The sequence below is a fragment of the Schistocerca serialis genome, chromosome 4 (assembly GCF_023864345.2).
Source record: "Schistocerca serialis cubense isolate TAMUIC-IGC-003099 chromosome 4, iqSchSeri2.2, whole genome shotgun sequence".
Classification (NCBI taxonomy): domain Eukaryota; kingdom Metazoa; phylum Arthropoda; class Insecta; order Orthoptera; family Acrididae; genus Schistocerca; species Schistocerca serialis.
In genome coordinates, this window is record NC_064641.1 from 635,130,911 (window position 1) to 635,149,317 (window position 18,407).

General features: G+C 41.6%; 1 protein-coding gene across 4 annotated transcripts in view; it reads right to left on the minus strand.

The window, feature by feature from the left end:
* The window catches only part of LOC126475478 (uncharacterized), a 507,316-nt gene that overhangs the window by 41,490 nt on the left and 447,419 nt on the right, over positions 1-18,407 (minus strand). For all 4 annotated transcript variants that reach the window (XM_050103373.1, XM_050103374.1, XM_050103371.1 and 1 more), the window contains exon 10: positions 12,699-12,956. In XM_050103373.1, coding sequence (XP_049959330.1) covers positions 12,699-12,956 — 258 coding nt within the window. The remainder of the gene's footprint in view (positions 1-12,698; positions 12,957-18,407) is intronic.

Genomic DNA, 18,407 nt, shown 5'->3' on the forward strand with positions numbered 1-18,407 from the left:
TTTTATCTACTGACACACTTGTTTGATAGTAGGTTGTTTTAAAGCTCCCTCCAGCGTGAATTCATATCGGGTTTCATCCATCATCAATTTGTTCCATTCCTCTCTCGTATACACTTTAAATGGTTTATTTATTGAGACGTTAAGAGGTTGCAATTGTGAAATAAGTCCTCCCGGAATAATGGCAAGCTCTGTATTTCCTTGTCTCAATTTCTCTTTCACACAATTTTTCAAATGACTACTAAAATGATACAGCACAAGAAAACAAATCTTCTTCAATAAAGCACCATTCCTTCTCTCCCACACTCTATTAATCCATGATTTCATACCAGCTTTGACCACCCAACCCTCATCATGTATGTGAAGACCACCACCTGATGGTATTTCATATGGTTTTGGCATAGTTTTGTGCTTGAAAATGATAACTGGATTAAGTTTAGTACCATCAGCACAACACGAAAGGACAACAATGCAGTGCATTTTTTTCATGTCATGGCAGACAATGTTAGCAACCTTTTGACTCCCCGCAACTTACATCTGTCAGATTAGTGCACTGCTGCTGTCAGTGGAATCCATTGTTGCCAGATATAGATAGGTTTCATCAAATACATGGTTATTTTTAAGATTGACATTTTCATATTAATTTCAAGTACAGGATGTGGTTTTTACAGCCTTTGTATCCTGCCGTTTTAGTGTACGCATTTGTGCTGCAACCAAGCCGTCCAAGCAGTCTTTTTCCCCCTTTTGAGCATCCAAAGATAGCCATGTCAATGTGTATGCTCTGACTTTTAGTGTACAAAGGTAAATGGGTGGTGTGGTGACAACAATGAAATTATTCTGTGCAGTCCATCTGCTCATTGACTGTTGCCTCTTATCCACTGTTAGCTATCAACTTTTTTCAATCAGCAATAATTGACAGTGAACCCTGTCATCAATGTGCTGTTGTCCTAGGTAGCTGAACCTGGTAACGGTACTTTTCTCTAAATCAGGATATCCATAATACGACCTTTACACACTGGAATGTGTAAAAAGTCAGCATCCACACAACCTCTCAAATTAAGTGTCCCGTGATTGAAGCACTCAAATCCTGATTACAATGAAACATGAAAATCCCATGTATAGCACTTGACAGATTGAAGACTCAGCACACTACAAATATCCTGAACTGCTTAATGAGCCCAAATGTGCATGACATGTATGACATGTATGACTCAGTTTGTCAAAGAATGTAAAGACAAGCTGAAGACAACTTTAATTTTCAGTCCTCTACTTCAATTTGCTATGTCAAATGAAACTGGCCCAGTTTTCTTGGAAGAGGTCAATTATTTCTTTCTGCACATATCTGAATATCAACCCCCTCTTAACACAGTTCTTAGGTGCCAAATTCAATCCAGCTGAGGACTTTGTTGATAAGAGTTATCTAAATTTGGACAAACTAACTATACCATCACATGTTTATGACTGAAAATAACAAATATTTCATAAAAGTATCAAACTGAATTTACAAATCAGCTGATTGGTAATTTGGCTTAAAGGCAATGGATTAAATTGTTTTTAAATACATAGACAAGGCTACATGCAGCAGCTTTGCCTATGTAAATACAAACAATGTCATTCATCAACTTGACAAGGCTGCAGGACACTGAATATAAATGTAGGTTAAGGATGATTAAAAAGCAGATAAAAGAGATATAGATAATGAAAATCCACAAAAAATATCATAAAAAACTAATACCATTGGGTAGCTTTACAAGAAGGTTAGTTAGAAGATATAAAAATAATCAGAGTTACGATATTGCTATTCACTACATTGCATGCATGTCTAAAGGACCATTGCATCATACTTCCAACCAACACAGGCACTGCAGTATTGAATTTATCCACTGATACCTGGCTTGTGACTTCTGATTAAATGTCTCGCCTGTACGGGAATTACAGTAAGTGTATAAGTGCAGCTTAATGACACATGGAGGATGACATATAGAAGTTCGGATCAGGCCAAGATTCATACACAGATAGACAAAATGGTTACGGCAACTGCTCACAACAAATGGGATATCCAGATTTGAGATGTATCAAAGCATGAAAAGGTCTGACAAACTGTGCACCAGAGGAGCTGTTTGCTTAGTGACATTTCATTCCTTATGAGATGCCATGAAGAACTTATGGTGCTGAAAATCAGCTAATGCATTACTTCGACTCAGTGGTAGCCAGAAGAATCAAGTAACATGCCAGCCTAGCTCTGCTACAGGAGAGAGTGTAGGCCTTATGTGCTGGTGTCTGGACTCGGCTAACAAAGAACTGATCTACACCTACAGTTGGCTAACCAACTTAGTTCCTGGACGTAGGACTGGACTGATGGTGTCACTTGGGCCACAGTGGACTCCGCATAGGTGAAGGTCACTGAATGTCAAAACATCAAAATTCAAGTGTATATCAGGGAGACCATCTTTCGATGCTCTGCACAACTATCATCAATGTCACAGCCAAGCAACTGGATGATGAAAAGGTTTCACTTCTTAAGAAATGATTCAATTTTGCACCTGTTCCTCAATTCGCATCTGTCACAGACATCAGCACCATAAAACAGGCAGCTGTAACACTTTCACCTGAAGCAGCTGAAGAAGTGGGTCACAAAACCTGTCGAGCTCTCGTGCAAACAAAACGTATGAAAGTGAACATCTGTAGTGGGGAGAGGATGCCCATATTGGATCTAAGGCAGTGCCACTGTAGTCCTATCTTACCAGGATTACACTGAGAAGATGTGAGGTCTGCTAGAAGACAGTGCATATTGGAAGACTGACATTGACAACACCAAGAGAGTGGAGAGGAAGACCTTGGCAGTACTCTAAGGACCTAGCTTGCCAGACAAAGCTATTAAACAGTTAGGACAGAGAGCACTGTTTCCACCAAGACTTTATGGACTTATGAAGATTCACAAAGATGGGGTGCCTTTATGCCCCATTGTTAGCAACAATGGTGCCTGAACATACTCACCCATTAAATACTTGAAAAATACACTTAACCCGTATATCAGAAAATGTTCACATCATATTCACAGCTCTGTAGATTTTGTTGGGCACTGTAACTAATATAAGCATAAGGATTCCAACATCATTGTGAATGTTGGTGCTGTCTCTTTTCCTACAGAATGTCTTACTAGAATCCTTGGAAATTACTGGCCACAAATTTTACATACAGACGACCAACATTTACAGGTATGGCCTTCTGATGGTGGTTACTATGAGCAGACAGAATGAGTAGCCATGGATAGACCACTTTCTCCAGTTCTCGCCTAAGTACAGGGCTATTACAAATGATTGAAGCGATTTCATAAATTCACTGTACCTCCATTCATTGACATATGGTCACGACACACTACAGATACGTAGAAAAACTCATAAAGTTTTGTTCGGCTGAAGTCGCACTTCAGGTTTCTGCCGTCAGAGCGCTCGAAAGCGCAGTGAGACAAAAAGGTGACAGGAGCCGAGAAAGCGTATGTCGTGCTTGAAATGCACTCACATCAGTCAGTCATAACAGTGCAACGACACTTCAGGACGAAGTTCAAGAAAGATCCACCAACTGCAAACTCCATTTGGCGATGGTATGCACAGTTTAAAGCTTCTGGATGCCTCTGTAAGGGGAAATCAACGGGTCGGCCTGCAGTGAGCAAAGAAACGGTTGAATACGTGCGGGCAAGTTTCACGCGTAGCCTGCGGAAGTCGACGAATAAAGCAACCAGGGAGCTAAACGTACCACAGCCGACAGTTTGGAAAATCTTACGGAAAAGGCTAAAGCAGAAGCCTTGCCGTTTACAATTGCTACAAGCCCTGACACCCGATGACAAAGTCAAACGCTTTGAATTTTCGGCGTGGTTGCAACAGCTCATGGAAGAGGATGCGTTCAGTGCGAAACTTGCTTTCAGTGATGAAGCAACATTTTTTCTTAATGGTGAAGTGAACAGACACAATGTGCAAATCTGGGCGGTAGAGAATCCTCACGCATTCGTGCAGCAAATTCGCAATTCACCAAAAGTTAACGTGTTTTGTGCAATCTCACGGTTTAAAGTTTACGGCCCCTTTTTCTTCTGCGAAAAAAACGTTACAGGACACGTGTATCTGGACATGCTGGAAAATTGGCTCATGCCACAACTCGAGACCGACAGCGCCGACTTCATCGTTCGACATGATGGTGCTCCACCGCACTTCCATCATGACGTTCGGCATTTCTTAAACAGGAGATTGGAAAACCGATGGATCGGTCGTGGTGGAGATCATGATCAGCAATTCATGTCATGGCCTCCATGCTCTCCCGACTTAACCCCATGCGATTTCTTTCTGTGGGGTTATGTGAAAGATTCAGTGTTTAAACCTCCTCTACCAAGAAACGTGCCAGAACTGTGAGCTCGCATCAACGATGCTTTCGAACTCATTGATGGGGACATGCTGCGCTGAGTGTGGGAGGAACTTTATTATCGGCTTGATGTCTGCCGAATCACTAAAGGGGCACATATCGAACATTTGTGAATGCCTAAAAAAACTTTTTGAGTTTTTGTATGTGTGTGCAAAGCATTGTGAAAATATCTCAAATAATAAAGTTATTGTAGAGCTGTGAAATCGCTTCAATCATTTGTAATAACCCTGTATACAGGCAACATTTCAAAAGGGAATCACACCAATGGAAACCTATCCTTTCTTTCTGGTATGCTCATGAAACCTCCTCAAATGGGTACAGAAAAGGGACTAGCTGATGGTTTCCCCATGCATCTCAATTCCATACACCAGAACATCAATCTTACCGTAGAAGTTGCAGTGGATGAACTTCCCCCCCTTTAGTAATGGTACAGGGACCCTTCCATCAAGCACCGTATAGTGGCTTGTGGAGTATCTATGTAGACGTGCATGGATGTTCTGGCCAAAAGAAGAGCATACGCCACATTGGGCCACAGTATGTACTGTAAGGAGATGCACACTACCCTATATTTACATGTGGACAGTTGTACCACTGGGCATACAAGAATGGGATGCTAAAAAGCTGGTACATATGGCTTGCACCCTCTCCAACAATGAGAGCTTACTCCAAGCACATGAACATCTGAGAATGGTTTTCTGGAAGAATGGCTACACACAGAGTGGCAAATTCTGAGAGCCCTAAGACCTACATTGGCTGCACAACTAGTAGAAACAGAGGAGCAACTTCAGGAGGATGTGGCCTTAGCATTTATTCAATTTTGTGATGCCTTATCCAGAAAAATAAGATGATTTTTTTCATTAGACCAAGTGAAGAGTGCCCTCCGCTCACTAGCTGAAACATGAGCACTGCTTTGTAGCGTCAAGGGTGACCTCCGACTATTGCAGTCCATGGTCTATCTGATCCCCTGCCAGTGTGGCATGACATACATAGGTCAGACATTGTGCACTGTATAATATCATTGCTGAGAACACTGAGGACCAATGGCACACGAGACTGCAGAAACCTAATACCTCAGCAGTTGTGGAACATCGTCTGTTAGAATTACATTGAATGGATAAGACCACAACTAAAGCATCTATCAAGATTCAAGTAAGGAAGTACTAGTCCACTGTGATAGTGGCTCCATCCTTAATAAAGCCTGTGGAAACACATTTTGATTAAGAAGAGAAAGCAGATATCCTACAATGAGCCAACTTCGGACACAGATATGTGTTTACATAGTTTATGTATTAAGTTACTAGCATGGATAGGGGGTGTGCATGTTGTGTGTGGATGCACGAGGAATCGGTCACAGTTTTAGAACACCTGAAGATGCTTACTGCCATGGTTATCCATCTGCAGGCTGCTGCCTCAGCTTGTTGTGGCAGCAGAGAAACTGGTGCAATGCATGGGACACCTCAGGTGCCACTTGTTTTGCCAGTGGGCTCGGCTTCCACGGCACCTTCCAGCATACCTGTGAGGGACCTGCACTCACTGTAGGGTGTGTAGCAAGTTGTTATATGGCAGCTAGCATCACTCATAAGGTGCAAGCAGAGCTCACAACATTTGTAACATTGTACCCAGAGTCAATCAAGTTCCTCTGGTTTGGAGCTGACTGGAGAGTCTCAACCAGAGGCTGAGCTGATTCTGTGACAGTCATGGCTACAGATTTGTGGGTCTGTGCTATAGGATAGAATGTTGTTGGACTTCCCTTGACAGGTGAGGGATGCACTACACAGAGGAAGCAGCCACTCAGGTAGCAGAGTACTTGTGGAACACATATGGTTTTTCTTTTGGCTAGGCAGTAGTTTGAGGACTTCTGATGAAGGCTCACCAGTCATTAGGCAAGCAGTGAAATCAAACTGTGTACAAAGTACAGGCACTTTGATTGTCAAATCAGTAACAGTAAATTGCTGAATTATTTGTACCAAATTTCCTGAAGTACTGCCTCCAGGAAAGTAGTTGCACTCAAATTATTCTCGGAACTGGAGCTGGCTGAAATCCAAATAGAACTTTCCAAAATATTTAGTGAGGCATGGGCATATACAAAAAAGAGAGATTAGACACCATAGGATGGGGAGTTTTCATTCCTGTAGACAAAAATATTGTGCCTATTGAGGCCAAAATTAAGTCTGACTGTAAAGTTACCCGGACCCAAGTAGCAGGCCTATGTGAACTCAAGTTAATTATTGGACGTTTTTACCAGCCACCTGATTTTGCTGTAACAGTTGTAGAATAATTTAAGAAAAGCCTACACTCAGCAGCACAGAAACACCCGATCATGTAGTATTTGTTGTTGCTGACTTTGATTTACAGAGTATAGACTGGGATGTCTACAGATTCATTGCAGGTGGTATGGACAAACAGTTTTGTGAAGTACTTTTGGACATGTTTTCCAAAAATTGCCTCAAACAACTAGTTACACAACCCACATGCAATGGAAACATCTTAGACCTTAGTGACCGTGTCAGTGTAGAGAGACAGATTAGTGATCTCAATGTCATAATAGCAACAAATGGTTACTAAAATTAATAAATCCATCAGGAAGGCTAGGAGAGTATTTGTGCTAGAAAAGCAGATATACAGTTGGTAGCATCCCACTTACACAATGTATGGACATCATTTAGTTCCAATATGACAGGCATAGAAAACTCGTGGGCCAAGTTTAAACTGACTGTAAATCACCCACTGGGGACATTTGCATCAAATAAGTGGATTAAGGAGGGAGAAAAAATCTCCTTGGTTTAATAATCAGGTTAGGAAAATGCAGCTAAAAAAGAAATGTGCATATGTCAACAGACAAAATGTTCTATAAATTCATGTTCCATAAGAAGACCAGTGCATGAAGCAAACAACAACTTCCACCATCATACCTTAGAAAAAGATTTTGCCGAGAAATTGAGAAAATTCTGGTTATATGTAAAGTCATTAAGCAGGTTGAAGGCTTCTATTCAGTCACTCATTCATCAGTCAGAGGGGTAGGGGAGGAGAGGGGGGCAGCAATAGAAAACAACAAAAGTAAAGCTGAAGTTTTAAATTTCAAGTTTATCCCTTTAATGGGCAGATTTTTATAGCAACTCAGTGACGATAATTTTTTTGCTGTCCTATCAGAATTTTGATCAACTGACTATATTTACTTTTTGATAATTTTATTTTTGTGATTTAGGACCAACAAGTATGGTGGTACATAGCACCTTTGGGAGGCATTAAAACTATGGGGGTAAATGGATTTCCCACTTCCCTTTTGCAAGCTGTTGTGTGGTGTCATTACACATAAAAACATAATGAACAGTGTTTACTGTTTTTATGTTTTCTCTTACTTAACTAAAAAAATAATTGTAACTGATATTAAAGTTTATTTACCACAATGTGAAAATAATCTTGAAATGTTATCACATAATAATGGTATGAGTTGATACAGGTCATAATAATGTATATTGCAGAAGCGAAGCAATGTGTTCCGACAACAGTAGCGATGCCATGACAAACAGAAACTGATTGTTGTCACAGTTTTCATACACCTGGTGCAGTGTACTACCACAAGATGTCAGGCACAGACAGAGGTGGTAAGATGTATTCTCAAAAGCTTTGGGGCCTAAGTTGGTGGTAAGTATGCTTCCCAAGGACAGGATCACAAATGACAGATTAATTTTGTAGTAAGTATACTTCTGAAGACCCTTCCAGGATCTACTTTGGTGGTAACCACACTTCCCAATAACCATTAAAACACCTTTGCTTGGTGGGATATATACTTCCCACAGTCCTGAAGGCTATATTTCACAACAAAAAGAGACTATAGCTGATGCAGCGGACTGCCACTAGATGCCAGCAGCATACAGAAGAGGTAACACGAATTCCCTTAAACGCTGTAAAGAAATACGTTTAGTGGGAAGTATATCCCCCACGGACCACGAAAGGGTTAAGAAGTCATTTATGCAGCTATTTGCTGCTATTTGACACAGATTGCCACATGGAGAACACAGAAATAGGCATTCCTCACAAAGAGAAGCAACTGAAAGATTTGGAAACAAATGAGTCACCAGGTCCAGATGGAATCCAAATTCAGTTTTACAGAGAGTACTCTGTGGCATTGGCCCAGTACTTACCTTGCCTTTATTATGGATCTCTCAGTGCAAAGTCTCAAGAGACAGGACAAATGTGCAGGTGATTCCCATACATAAGAAAAGTAAAAGAATGGATCCACCTTATTACAGACCAATATCCTCAACATCAGTTTGCTGCAGAATTCCTGAACACATTCTGAGTTCCAATATAATATATTTCCTTGCAACAGAAAAGCTTCTGTCCACAAATCAATGTGCATTTAGAAAGCATCACTTGGGCAAAACTCAGCTTGCCCTTTTCTCACATGATGTTCTACAGACCATGGATGGAGGGCAACGAGCATATTCCATATTTCTTGATTTCTGTAAAGTATCTAACAATGTATCCCACTGGAGACTGTTGGTGAAGGTTTGAATTTCTCATTTAGGTTCCCAGATATGTGAATGGCTCAAAGACTTAATAGTACCCAGTAAATTGTCCTCAACTACGACTGTTCATCAGAGACAAGGCTATTGCCAGGGAAGTGTGACAGGGCTGCTCTTATTCTCTATATACATAAATGATCTGAAGGGCAGGGTGAACAGCAATTTACGGCTGTTTGCTGATGATGCTGTGATGTTGTCATTGTGTGACTGAAAGAAGATATGAGGTGACTTAGGCAAAATTTCTAGTTGGTGTGATGAATGGCAGCTTACTCTAACTGTAAAGCAGATGAGTAGGAAAAACAATCCTGTAACATTTGAACACAGCATTAGTAGTATGCTGCTCGACACATCGCATTGACTAAATATCTAGGTGTACTGTTGCAAGGCGAAATGAAATGGAATGAGCTTGTCAGGGTGGTAGTAGGGAAGGTGAATGTTCTAGTTCATCTTATTGGGAGAATTGTATGAGAGTTTAGCTTATTTATAAAGGAGACAGTGTACAAAAGGATAGTGTGACCAATTATTGAATACTGATCAAGTGTTTGGGGCCCTCAGGTTGGATTAAAGGAAGACAGTGATACAATTCAGATGAAGGCCGCTAGATTTATTACGAGTAAGTTCGCAAGACACAAGTATTATAAGAGATCCTTTGTGAACTCAAATGAGAATCACTGGAGGGAAGACAACATTCTTTATGAGAAACACTATTGAGAAAATTAAGAGAACTGGAATTTGAAGCTGACTGCAGAATCACTCAACTGCCACTAATATACATTTCACTTATGGACCATGAAGACAAGAGAAATCAAGGCTCTTACAATGGCATACAGACAGTTGTTTCTTCCTCATTCTGTTTGTTAGTGGAACAGGAAAGGAAATGACTAGTAGTGGTACAGGGTAGCCTATGCCATGCATTGTACGATGGGTTGTGGAATATGTATGTAGATGTAGATGAAAGAGGAGAGAGGATGACATGATGGATGCATGCCTACATCTGGGCACAGAGCAAGAACAGAGCACCAGGTCAGAGGAACGGGGAAGGAGATACAAGACCTATGCCAGCTCCTAGGCAATCAGTTCATCAGTGCACCTGATAATGGCAACAATGTCACTTGCTTAAACATTTTGCCTATTGGACACTGGTATCTATCTTGCATTTGTGAACTGGTTTGTCAGTCAGAAGCAAATTTATTGATTTATTTATTTATTTTGAATGACCATTACAAGTTAACCAAAATATTATAACAGCCGCTATATTACACTATTTCATAATCTTAAATTTAGGGAGGAATTATCTTAAAATTCTGATCATTCTTGTATGCATAACAGTCACAATCAGAACCGACATAATTTCTTATATTTCTTGTACGGAAAAAGTTGAAAATATGTTGCAAATTTTCTCATACAGCTAAGGGGGCAAATCCTCTGTGAATATATTAGTGCCACTGCCACTGCCACTGCCCCCTCCACCATTGTTGTTGTTAGTATGGCCACTTTTATTTCATTGTTCCACTGAAAGTTAGGTAAAAGATGTTATTTAAAAGTTTTTGTCAAATCATATGGCAGAATTTATACACTTCACTTTGTAATCTTCCATTCTCATCATCTCTTTGTGAAAAAGAGTCAGTTTTATGAATTTGAAGTGTCATCTCAGATATACTGAAGACATTGGTTTTCCAGCTTTCCATACCATTATCATCCCAGTGCCATTAATGCAACATGAAAAATCTGTAATTCTGCTAGTTCATTTAGTTGTCACTGATTCAACAACTAGTTGGAAATACCCAGGTAACTTCATCTGGCTTCTTTCTTTTTTTCTTTTTTTTTTTTTTTTGTCCCAGAAACAGTCAGGTGAATTGTCTTAAATTCATATTCAAGTGAATTGCTTAAGATGGGGGAGAACATAAAGCACCAGTCTTATGTAGGTTTCTTCTTCATCAAACTTTTTGGCTCAAGGTTTCTTTTACACTGTGTCATCTAGAGTTCCAAGTATTCAAAACTGAAATCTTTAAACTTTCAATTGTAAGGTCTATGAAAATATATCACAGCCTTCCAAATAAGGCTGTATCAGTTTTCCATATTTATTTTCAAAGTGGTATAAATACACTCCTGGAAATGGAAAAAAGAACACATTGACACCGGTGTGTCAGACCCACCATACTTGCTCCGGACACTGCGAGAGGGCTGTACAAGCAATGATCACACGCACGGCACAGCGGACACACCAGGAACCGCGGTGTTGGCCGTCGAATGGCGCTAGCTGCGCAGCATTTGTGCACCGCCGCCGTCAGTGTCAGCCAGTTTGCCGTGGCATACGGAGCTCCATCGCAGTCTTTAACACTGGTAGCATGCCGCGACAGCGTGGACGTGAACCGTATGTGCAGTTGACGGACTTTGAGCGAGGGCGTATAGTGGGCATGCGGGAGGCCGGGTGGACGTACCGCCGAATTGCTCAACACGTGGGGCGTGAGGTCTCCACAGTACATCGATGTTGTCGCCAGTGGTCGGCGGAAGGTGCACGTGCCCGTCGACCTGGGACCGGACCGCAGCGACGCACGGATGCACGCCAAGACTGTAGGATCCTACGCAGTGCCGTAGGGAACCGCACCGCCACTTCCCAGCAAATTAGGGACACTGTTGCTCCTGGGATATCGGCGAGGACCATTCGCAACTGTCTCCATGAAGCTGGGCTACGGTCCCGCACACCGTTAGGCCGTCTTCCGCTCACGCCCCAACATCGTGCAGCCCGCCTCCAGTGGTATCGCGACAGGCGTGAATGGAGGGACGAATGGAGACGTGTCGTCTTCAGCGATGAGAGTCGCTTCTGCCTTGGTGCCAATGATGGTCGTATGCGTGTTTGGCGCTGTGCAGGTGAGCGCCACAATCAGGACTGCATACGACCGAGGCACACAGGGCCAACACCCGGCATCATGGTGTGGGGAGCGATCTCCTACACTGGCCGTACACCACTGGTGATCGTCGAGGGGACACTGAATAGCGCACGGTACATCCAAACCGTCATCGTTCTACCATTCCTAGACCGGCAAGGGAACTTGCTGTTCCAACAGGACAATGCACATCCGCACGTATCCCGTGCCACCCAACGTGCTCTAGAAGGTGTAAGTCAACTAACCTGGCCAGCAAGATCTCCGGATCTGTCCCCCATTGAGCATGTTTGGGACTGGATGAAGCGTCGTCTCACGTGGTCTGCACGCCCAGCACGAACGCTGGTCCAACTGACGCGCCAGGTGGAAATGGCATGGCAAGCCGTTCCACAGGACTACATCCAGCATCTCTACAATTGTCTCCATGGGAGAATAGCAGCCTGCATTGCTGCGAAAGGTGGATATACACTGTACTAGTGCCGACATTGTGCATGCTCTGTTGCCTGTGTCTATGTGCCTGTGGTTCTGTCAGTGTGATCATGTGATGTATCTGACCCCAGGAATGTGTCAATAAAGTTTCCCCTTCCTGGGACAATGAATTCACGGTGTTCTTATTTCAATTTCCAGGAGTGTAATTATGGCAGAAGAATCCCTGTAAAATATTTTTCTACACTTAATGGTTCTGTTTATGAGTAAAAATTAGTTCCTCCACATAAATAACACAAGAATTTTGAAAGAAAAAGTAACTGCTACAGAATCAAAATTCTGATGATCAGTTTCTTTAAATCAAAACAATACACAACTCCAAACAGCTTTATCCCATATTTCTCACTTTATAGACAAAGAATATGAAAGATGAACACTTGAAACTTACTGCAAGCTCATCCAGCAATTCACGAAGATCTCTGCTTGGGACATGAACAACGCTTTCATCACTGCAGCTGCTGAATTTGTTGACACAGCCCCCAATTGGAGGTGGGTGTGTATGAGCATCAGATGTGGAAAGGCCTGCTTCTGTAGGTGGAGCCTGAGGTGGAGGTGATCGTTCACCCTCAAGAAAACCACTGCTGTCTGAGCGCGTGCGAGCCAGTGTTAGTGGTGCACCATTTGCTTCCTCGTCACAAGTCATAAGCTGAAATTTACAACAGTTTTTTACTTTAACTTATATGTTATCACTTTTAATTCATATCTTGCTCCTTTACATAATCGTAAACACACAGTTTCAATTCTTCCGATCTCTTTAAAGCCACAAAAATTAGAGAAACTAGTATGTGATTAAGAAACAGGGTAATGTTACTGTGCAACTTACAGGCATTAAAGAAAAATCTAGATGTGACAAGACAAAATTTATACTAGAAAAGCACTTTCCAAATGATTGAAGGTGTATTACTTAGAACTGTGTTTTGTAGGTTAATTTCTAATGGATACCTTCTTAACATCATTATACGACAAAAATAACAGAACTGAAGCATCTTAGAAAGCTTAATCTACAAACTGAGAGCATTGAACTAGTAGTTTTTGGATGTCTGCTCCGATTTTTTCTCCAAAAACCTGTTCTGAGCAATATTTTTGTAAGTTTTCAAGAAAAATTGCACATTTCATCTTTCAGTATTTTTCCCAAGTTTCAAGTTGAATAGGTTTTGATGTTCAATTAAAAGCTGCTGCACAAGTAAAAATTTGACCACACAGTAAAGAAGAGCTTCTTACATTCCACAATTTCTTCAATAAGAGTCACCCCAAAATCAACTTCACGTTGTAGGTAGAGACTGAGATCTGTCTCCCATTCCTGGATGTATTAGTCTAGAAATGGTCTGACAACAATCTAGGACACAGTGATGTAAAAATCCTACAAAGAGAAACATGTATTTAGATGCCACTTTGCACCACCACCCAGTCCAAAAGCAAGCGGCCTTCACGTGCCTTTCATACCAATGGCAATAACAGCTTCGAATCAGAGTAGGATTTCTTGAAGAAGACAGTAAAGATCAATGGCCATGATGGTTTGTCCATAGAAAGGACTTTCAAACAAAATGAAATTAATTACACTAGTAAGAATGATGGGGCACACAATGTTAGTCTACTGTTCATTCCTGCAGATACTAAATGGTGGCAGAGTGCATACATGCAAAATGAGACGATCTCTAGAAGAACATATTTAAGTGCACATATTTCACACACACAATATAAAACAAAGTGTGAAATCTGTGATACTGTAACATTACGAGAACTGTAGTCCGAGAAATGATTGAGATTTACAAGAATGAATGTAACTTTAGTAGAGAAGAGTCACAGATGAGCACAACAAAAAGACTGTCGCAAATAAATAAATCTTTGGCCATTAAGGCCATCAGATGTGTGTACACACACACACACACACACACACACACACACACACACACACACACACGAATGCACATGCGCACACAACCGCAGTCTTAAGCAACTGGAACCACACTGTGAGCAGCAGCACCAGTTCATGATGGGAGTGGTAGCTGGGTGGAGGTAAGGAGGAGGCTGGGGCGGGGACAGGGAGAGATAGTATGGTGGGGGTGACGGACAGTGAAGTGCTACACATTAGACAGAGGGCAGGGGAGAGGTGGGGAAGAGGGGGAGGAGGGGGGGGGGGGGGAAGTAGCGGACAAGGAGAGAAGTAAAAAGACTGAGTGTGATGGTGGAATGACGGCTGTGTAGTGCTGGAATGGGAACAGGAAAAGGCTGGATGGGTGAGGACAGTGACTAACAAAGGTTGAGGCCAGGAGGGTTGTGGGAATGCAGGTTGTATTGCAGGGAAAGTTCCCACCTATGCGATTCGGAAAAGCTGGTGTTGGTGGGAAGGATCCATATGGCACAGGCTGTGAAGCAGTCATTGAACTAAAGGATGTCATGTTCAGCAGCATGTTCAGCAACAAGGTGGTCCACTTGTTTCTTGGGCACAATTTGTCGGTGGCCATTCATGTGGACAGACAGCTTGTTGGTTGTCATGCTCACATAGAATGCAGCACAATGGCTGCAGCTTAGCTTGTAGATCACAATACTGGTTTCACAGGTAGCCCTGCGTTTGATGGGATAGGTGAAGCTTTTGACAGGACTGGAGTAGATGGCGGTGGGAGGATGTATGGGACAGGTCTTGCATCTAGGTCTATTACAGGAGTATGAGTCATGAGGCAAGGGGGTTGGGAGCAGGAGTTGTGTAAGGACGGACAAATATATTGTGTAGGTTCGGTGGACCGTGGAATACCTTTGTGGGAGGGGGTGGGGAGGATAGTGGGCAGGACATTTCTCATTTCAAGCGAAGAAACCCATGGATAAAAATTACCCATCCTCTGGTAGAGGTTGGACATAGGGTTGACAGCCTACTCTTTAAACTGTTACGAAACTTCAACATAGAGAAGCCAGATGGATAAAGGATGACTTGGCATGGGTAATGTTAAAGAGGATGGGCAACCAAACAATGGAGATAAGAAAAGAAAGAAAAAAAGTAATATAACGCATAAATCAGATGTATTCATTGGTACTTGGAATGTGAGATCACTGTACCGCCCAGGATTTGTGAAAGTGATGCTAGACCAAATAATGAACCTGAAGTAAAGCATCATACCTTTACAAGAAGTAAGATGGAACAGGAGTAGAATCATAGGAAAGAAAGAAGCAAACATATTTGATAGCTGTATCATAAGGAACCACAAGTTTGGGACAGGATGTGTGGTGCATCAGCAACTAAAGCACTTAGTAATAGGATTCAACCCCGTAAACCCATGACTATCCACACATACAATAAAAAAGAAATTCTTCAGTTACTCCATAACTAATACCCACACACCAACTGAAGAATCAGAAGATGAGGAAAAATAAGTTTTTTATAAATCTCTATATGAATGCCCAGGGCAAGATATAAAAATACTAGCTGGAGACCTAAATGCCCAGGGGGGAAGAGAACAGATCTGTACCAACAGCTGGCATCTATAGTACCACACCATAAGTAATGACAATGGGACGAGGTTGATACATCTAAAAACATGGTGGTAGACTCTATATTGTTCCGACACAAGGAAATAAAGGAAATACATAAGGGAACATAGACAGTACCAGATGTAAATACAATGAATCAGATCGACCATCTACTAACGCACGCAAGGCATAACTCAGACTTACTGGAAGTAAGGAGTTTAAGAGGTCCAAATACAGACACATATCACTTCTGTCCAAATACAGACATGGATCACTTCCTAGTTTGGACAGGAGTGAAGACAAGAATATCTAATGCAAAGAAAGGAACCTGGCCCAGGACACAGAAATATAACATCACAGTTTTAGAACCAGCAGTAGCAAGGGAACGACACCAGGAGAGAATAATTTATGCCCTTGAAAACGCTGGAGAATGCAACAAGATTGAAGATCAACGAGAAAAGATAAAAAAGACAGTGCAGGTAGCAGCAAGCTAAATACTCAGGTACAGCGTAAGACAAACAATAATCTCATGGTTTTTTAACAAATACGAAACAGAAAAAAATGAAACATATAGAATGACATTACAGCCACAGATACCAGGAAGATAAGGGAGGAATATAAAGAGCACTGAATAAAGGACCCATCAGAGGAAAAAGAGGGAGTGGATGAAGGAAAATGAAGAAATGGAGCTTGTGAAAAGTGCAAATGAGGATAGGAAATTTCATAGAGAGGTGAGTAAGGCATGGAAACCTTTCAGCAGCAGAAGTAGTTTAATAAAAGATTAGAAGGGTGAAATAATAAGCAAATAGAAGGAGATATGCAAGAGGTGGCGTTGCTTCTTTGATAAACTCCTTAACCCAAGAGCAGTTGTACCAAGGAACCCAACAGAAATATAGAAGAAAGAACCCAGATAACTGTGTGGATCCTCCTAACTCAGGAGAGGTAAGAACTGCAACGAGGAAACTAAAGAACAACAAGATGGCAGGAACAGTCAACATTCCAGCAGAACTTTTCAAGCACAGAGGCTCTGATTGGAAAGGAACATCCTGAATCTGGTTAATCTAATACTGGGCGAAGAGGAAATGCCTCAAACATGGGAAGAGGGAATTATGTGCGCTATATATAAGAGAGGAGACCAGGTGGAATGCAGTAACTATAAAGGGATCCTCTAACATACTGTAAAACTGACTCCTTCCAATGTGGATTTATCCCCAGCAAATCAACTATCGACCAGATATTTACCCTAAATTCTGGAAAATACAAAGGAATATTAGGGTTGGAACTTATTTTACTATTGATTTTAAAGCAGCAGACAATAGCATAGCAACTATATCAAGCTCCAGGTGAATTGCATATTCCAAAAATCTGATAAGAATGACAACGAGAGGAATGCAAGGCAGCATAAAAACTGGAGGAATATAAATAATTGATTACGAGAACAATTTTTCACAAATCTGTGCATATACTGTCTTATGAGGACAACACTGACATAGTATCATGAACTCTGATGGCAATGGAAGAGACATTCAACACACAGTAACAGGCTGGCAGGAATACAGGACTAAATATAACTGGGAAGGAAACAAAATACCAAGCTGCTGGGAAAGCACACAGGGAGAATGTGCCATAATGATGGGTAGTTATGCATTTGAAAGAGTCAATCATTTCAAGTACCCGAGTTTGACTGTAATTAGTCTAAATGATACCTCGTATGAAATAAAGCAGAGACTAATTGCAGCCCATAAAGCTTATTTCGCCGTAACAAATCTTCTATCTTCAAGGCTCCTGACTAGAACTACAAAACTAGCCACCTATAAAACACTTATCAGACCAGTGCTTACACATGCCTCAAACATCGGCTCTGACAGCAAAGGATGCTGAATTGCTGCATGTATCTGAGAGAAGGCTACTCAGGAGAATCATTTGAAAGGGAAATATGGAGGAGGAGATACAATCATGAGTTGTACACCATCTACAAAGATCAGCTATTAGAAGAATTATGAAGCCATCTAGGCTGAGGCGGCTGGACACATGGCATGGCTGAATGATACAGAAGTGCCAAAAAAGATTTTACAAGGAAAGTCAGGGGGACAGAGAGGACATGGTGGACTGAAAACTAGATGAGAGAACAGTCACAGAAGACCTTCAGAAGATGGGCTACAGGAACTAGAAAATGCTAGCAAGGGACCAGGATAAATGGAAGGAGACAGCTGAAGGGGCCAAGACTCAGCTGCAGATGGAGAGCTGCAGAAGAAGAAGAAGAAGAAGAACTCCACTTCTTTAACAAACATGCAGGTAAATCCTATTTTGTAAGTGAATGTGGCACTGGTCTTTCACAGTGTTCAGGTAACTGTGAATATCAAAAGATCCTGAAGAAGATCGCAGCAGATGGGTCAAAACATTGATCATGTAAAAGAAACTGAAGAGGAGCACGACTGGACCTAACAACCTTGAGATTTTACCTCCAAAAACAATTCATGTCACTCTTCCACTCTTCTGTTTAGGGCTATGATATGGTCTCCACAGAGGTGGAAGTAATCTTTAGAAAAAAAGAGTACTGCAATCTCTTGAGTGGTTATGGTGACTAATACCATTAACATAAACTTCAAATGTCCATATCCATTCCAGTTATAGG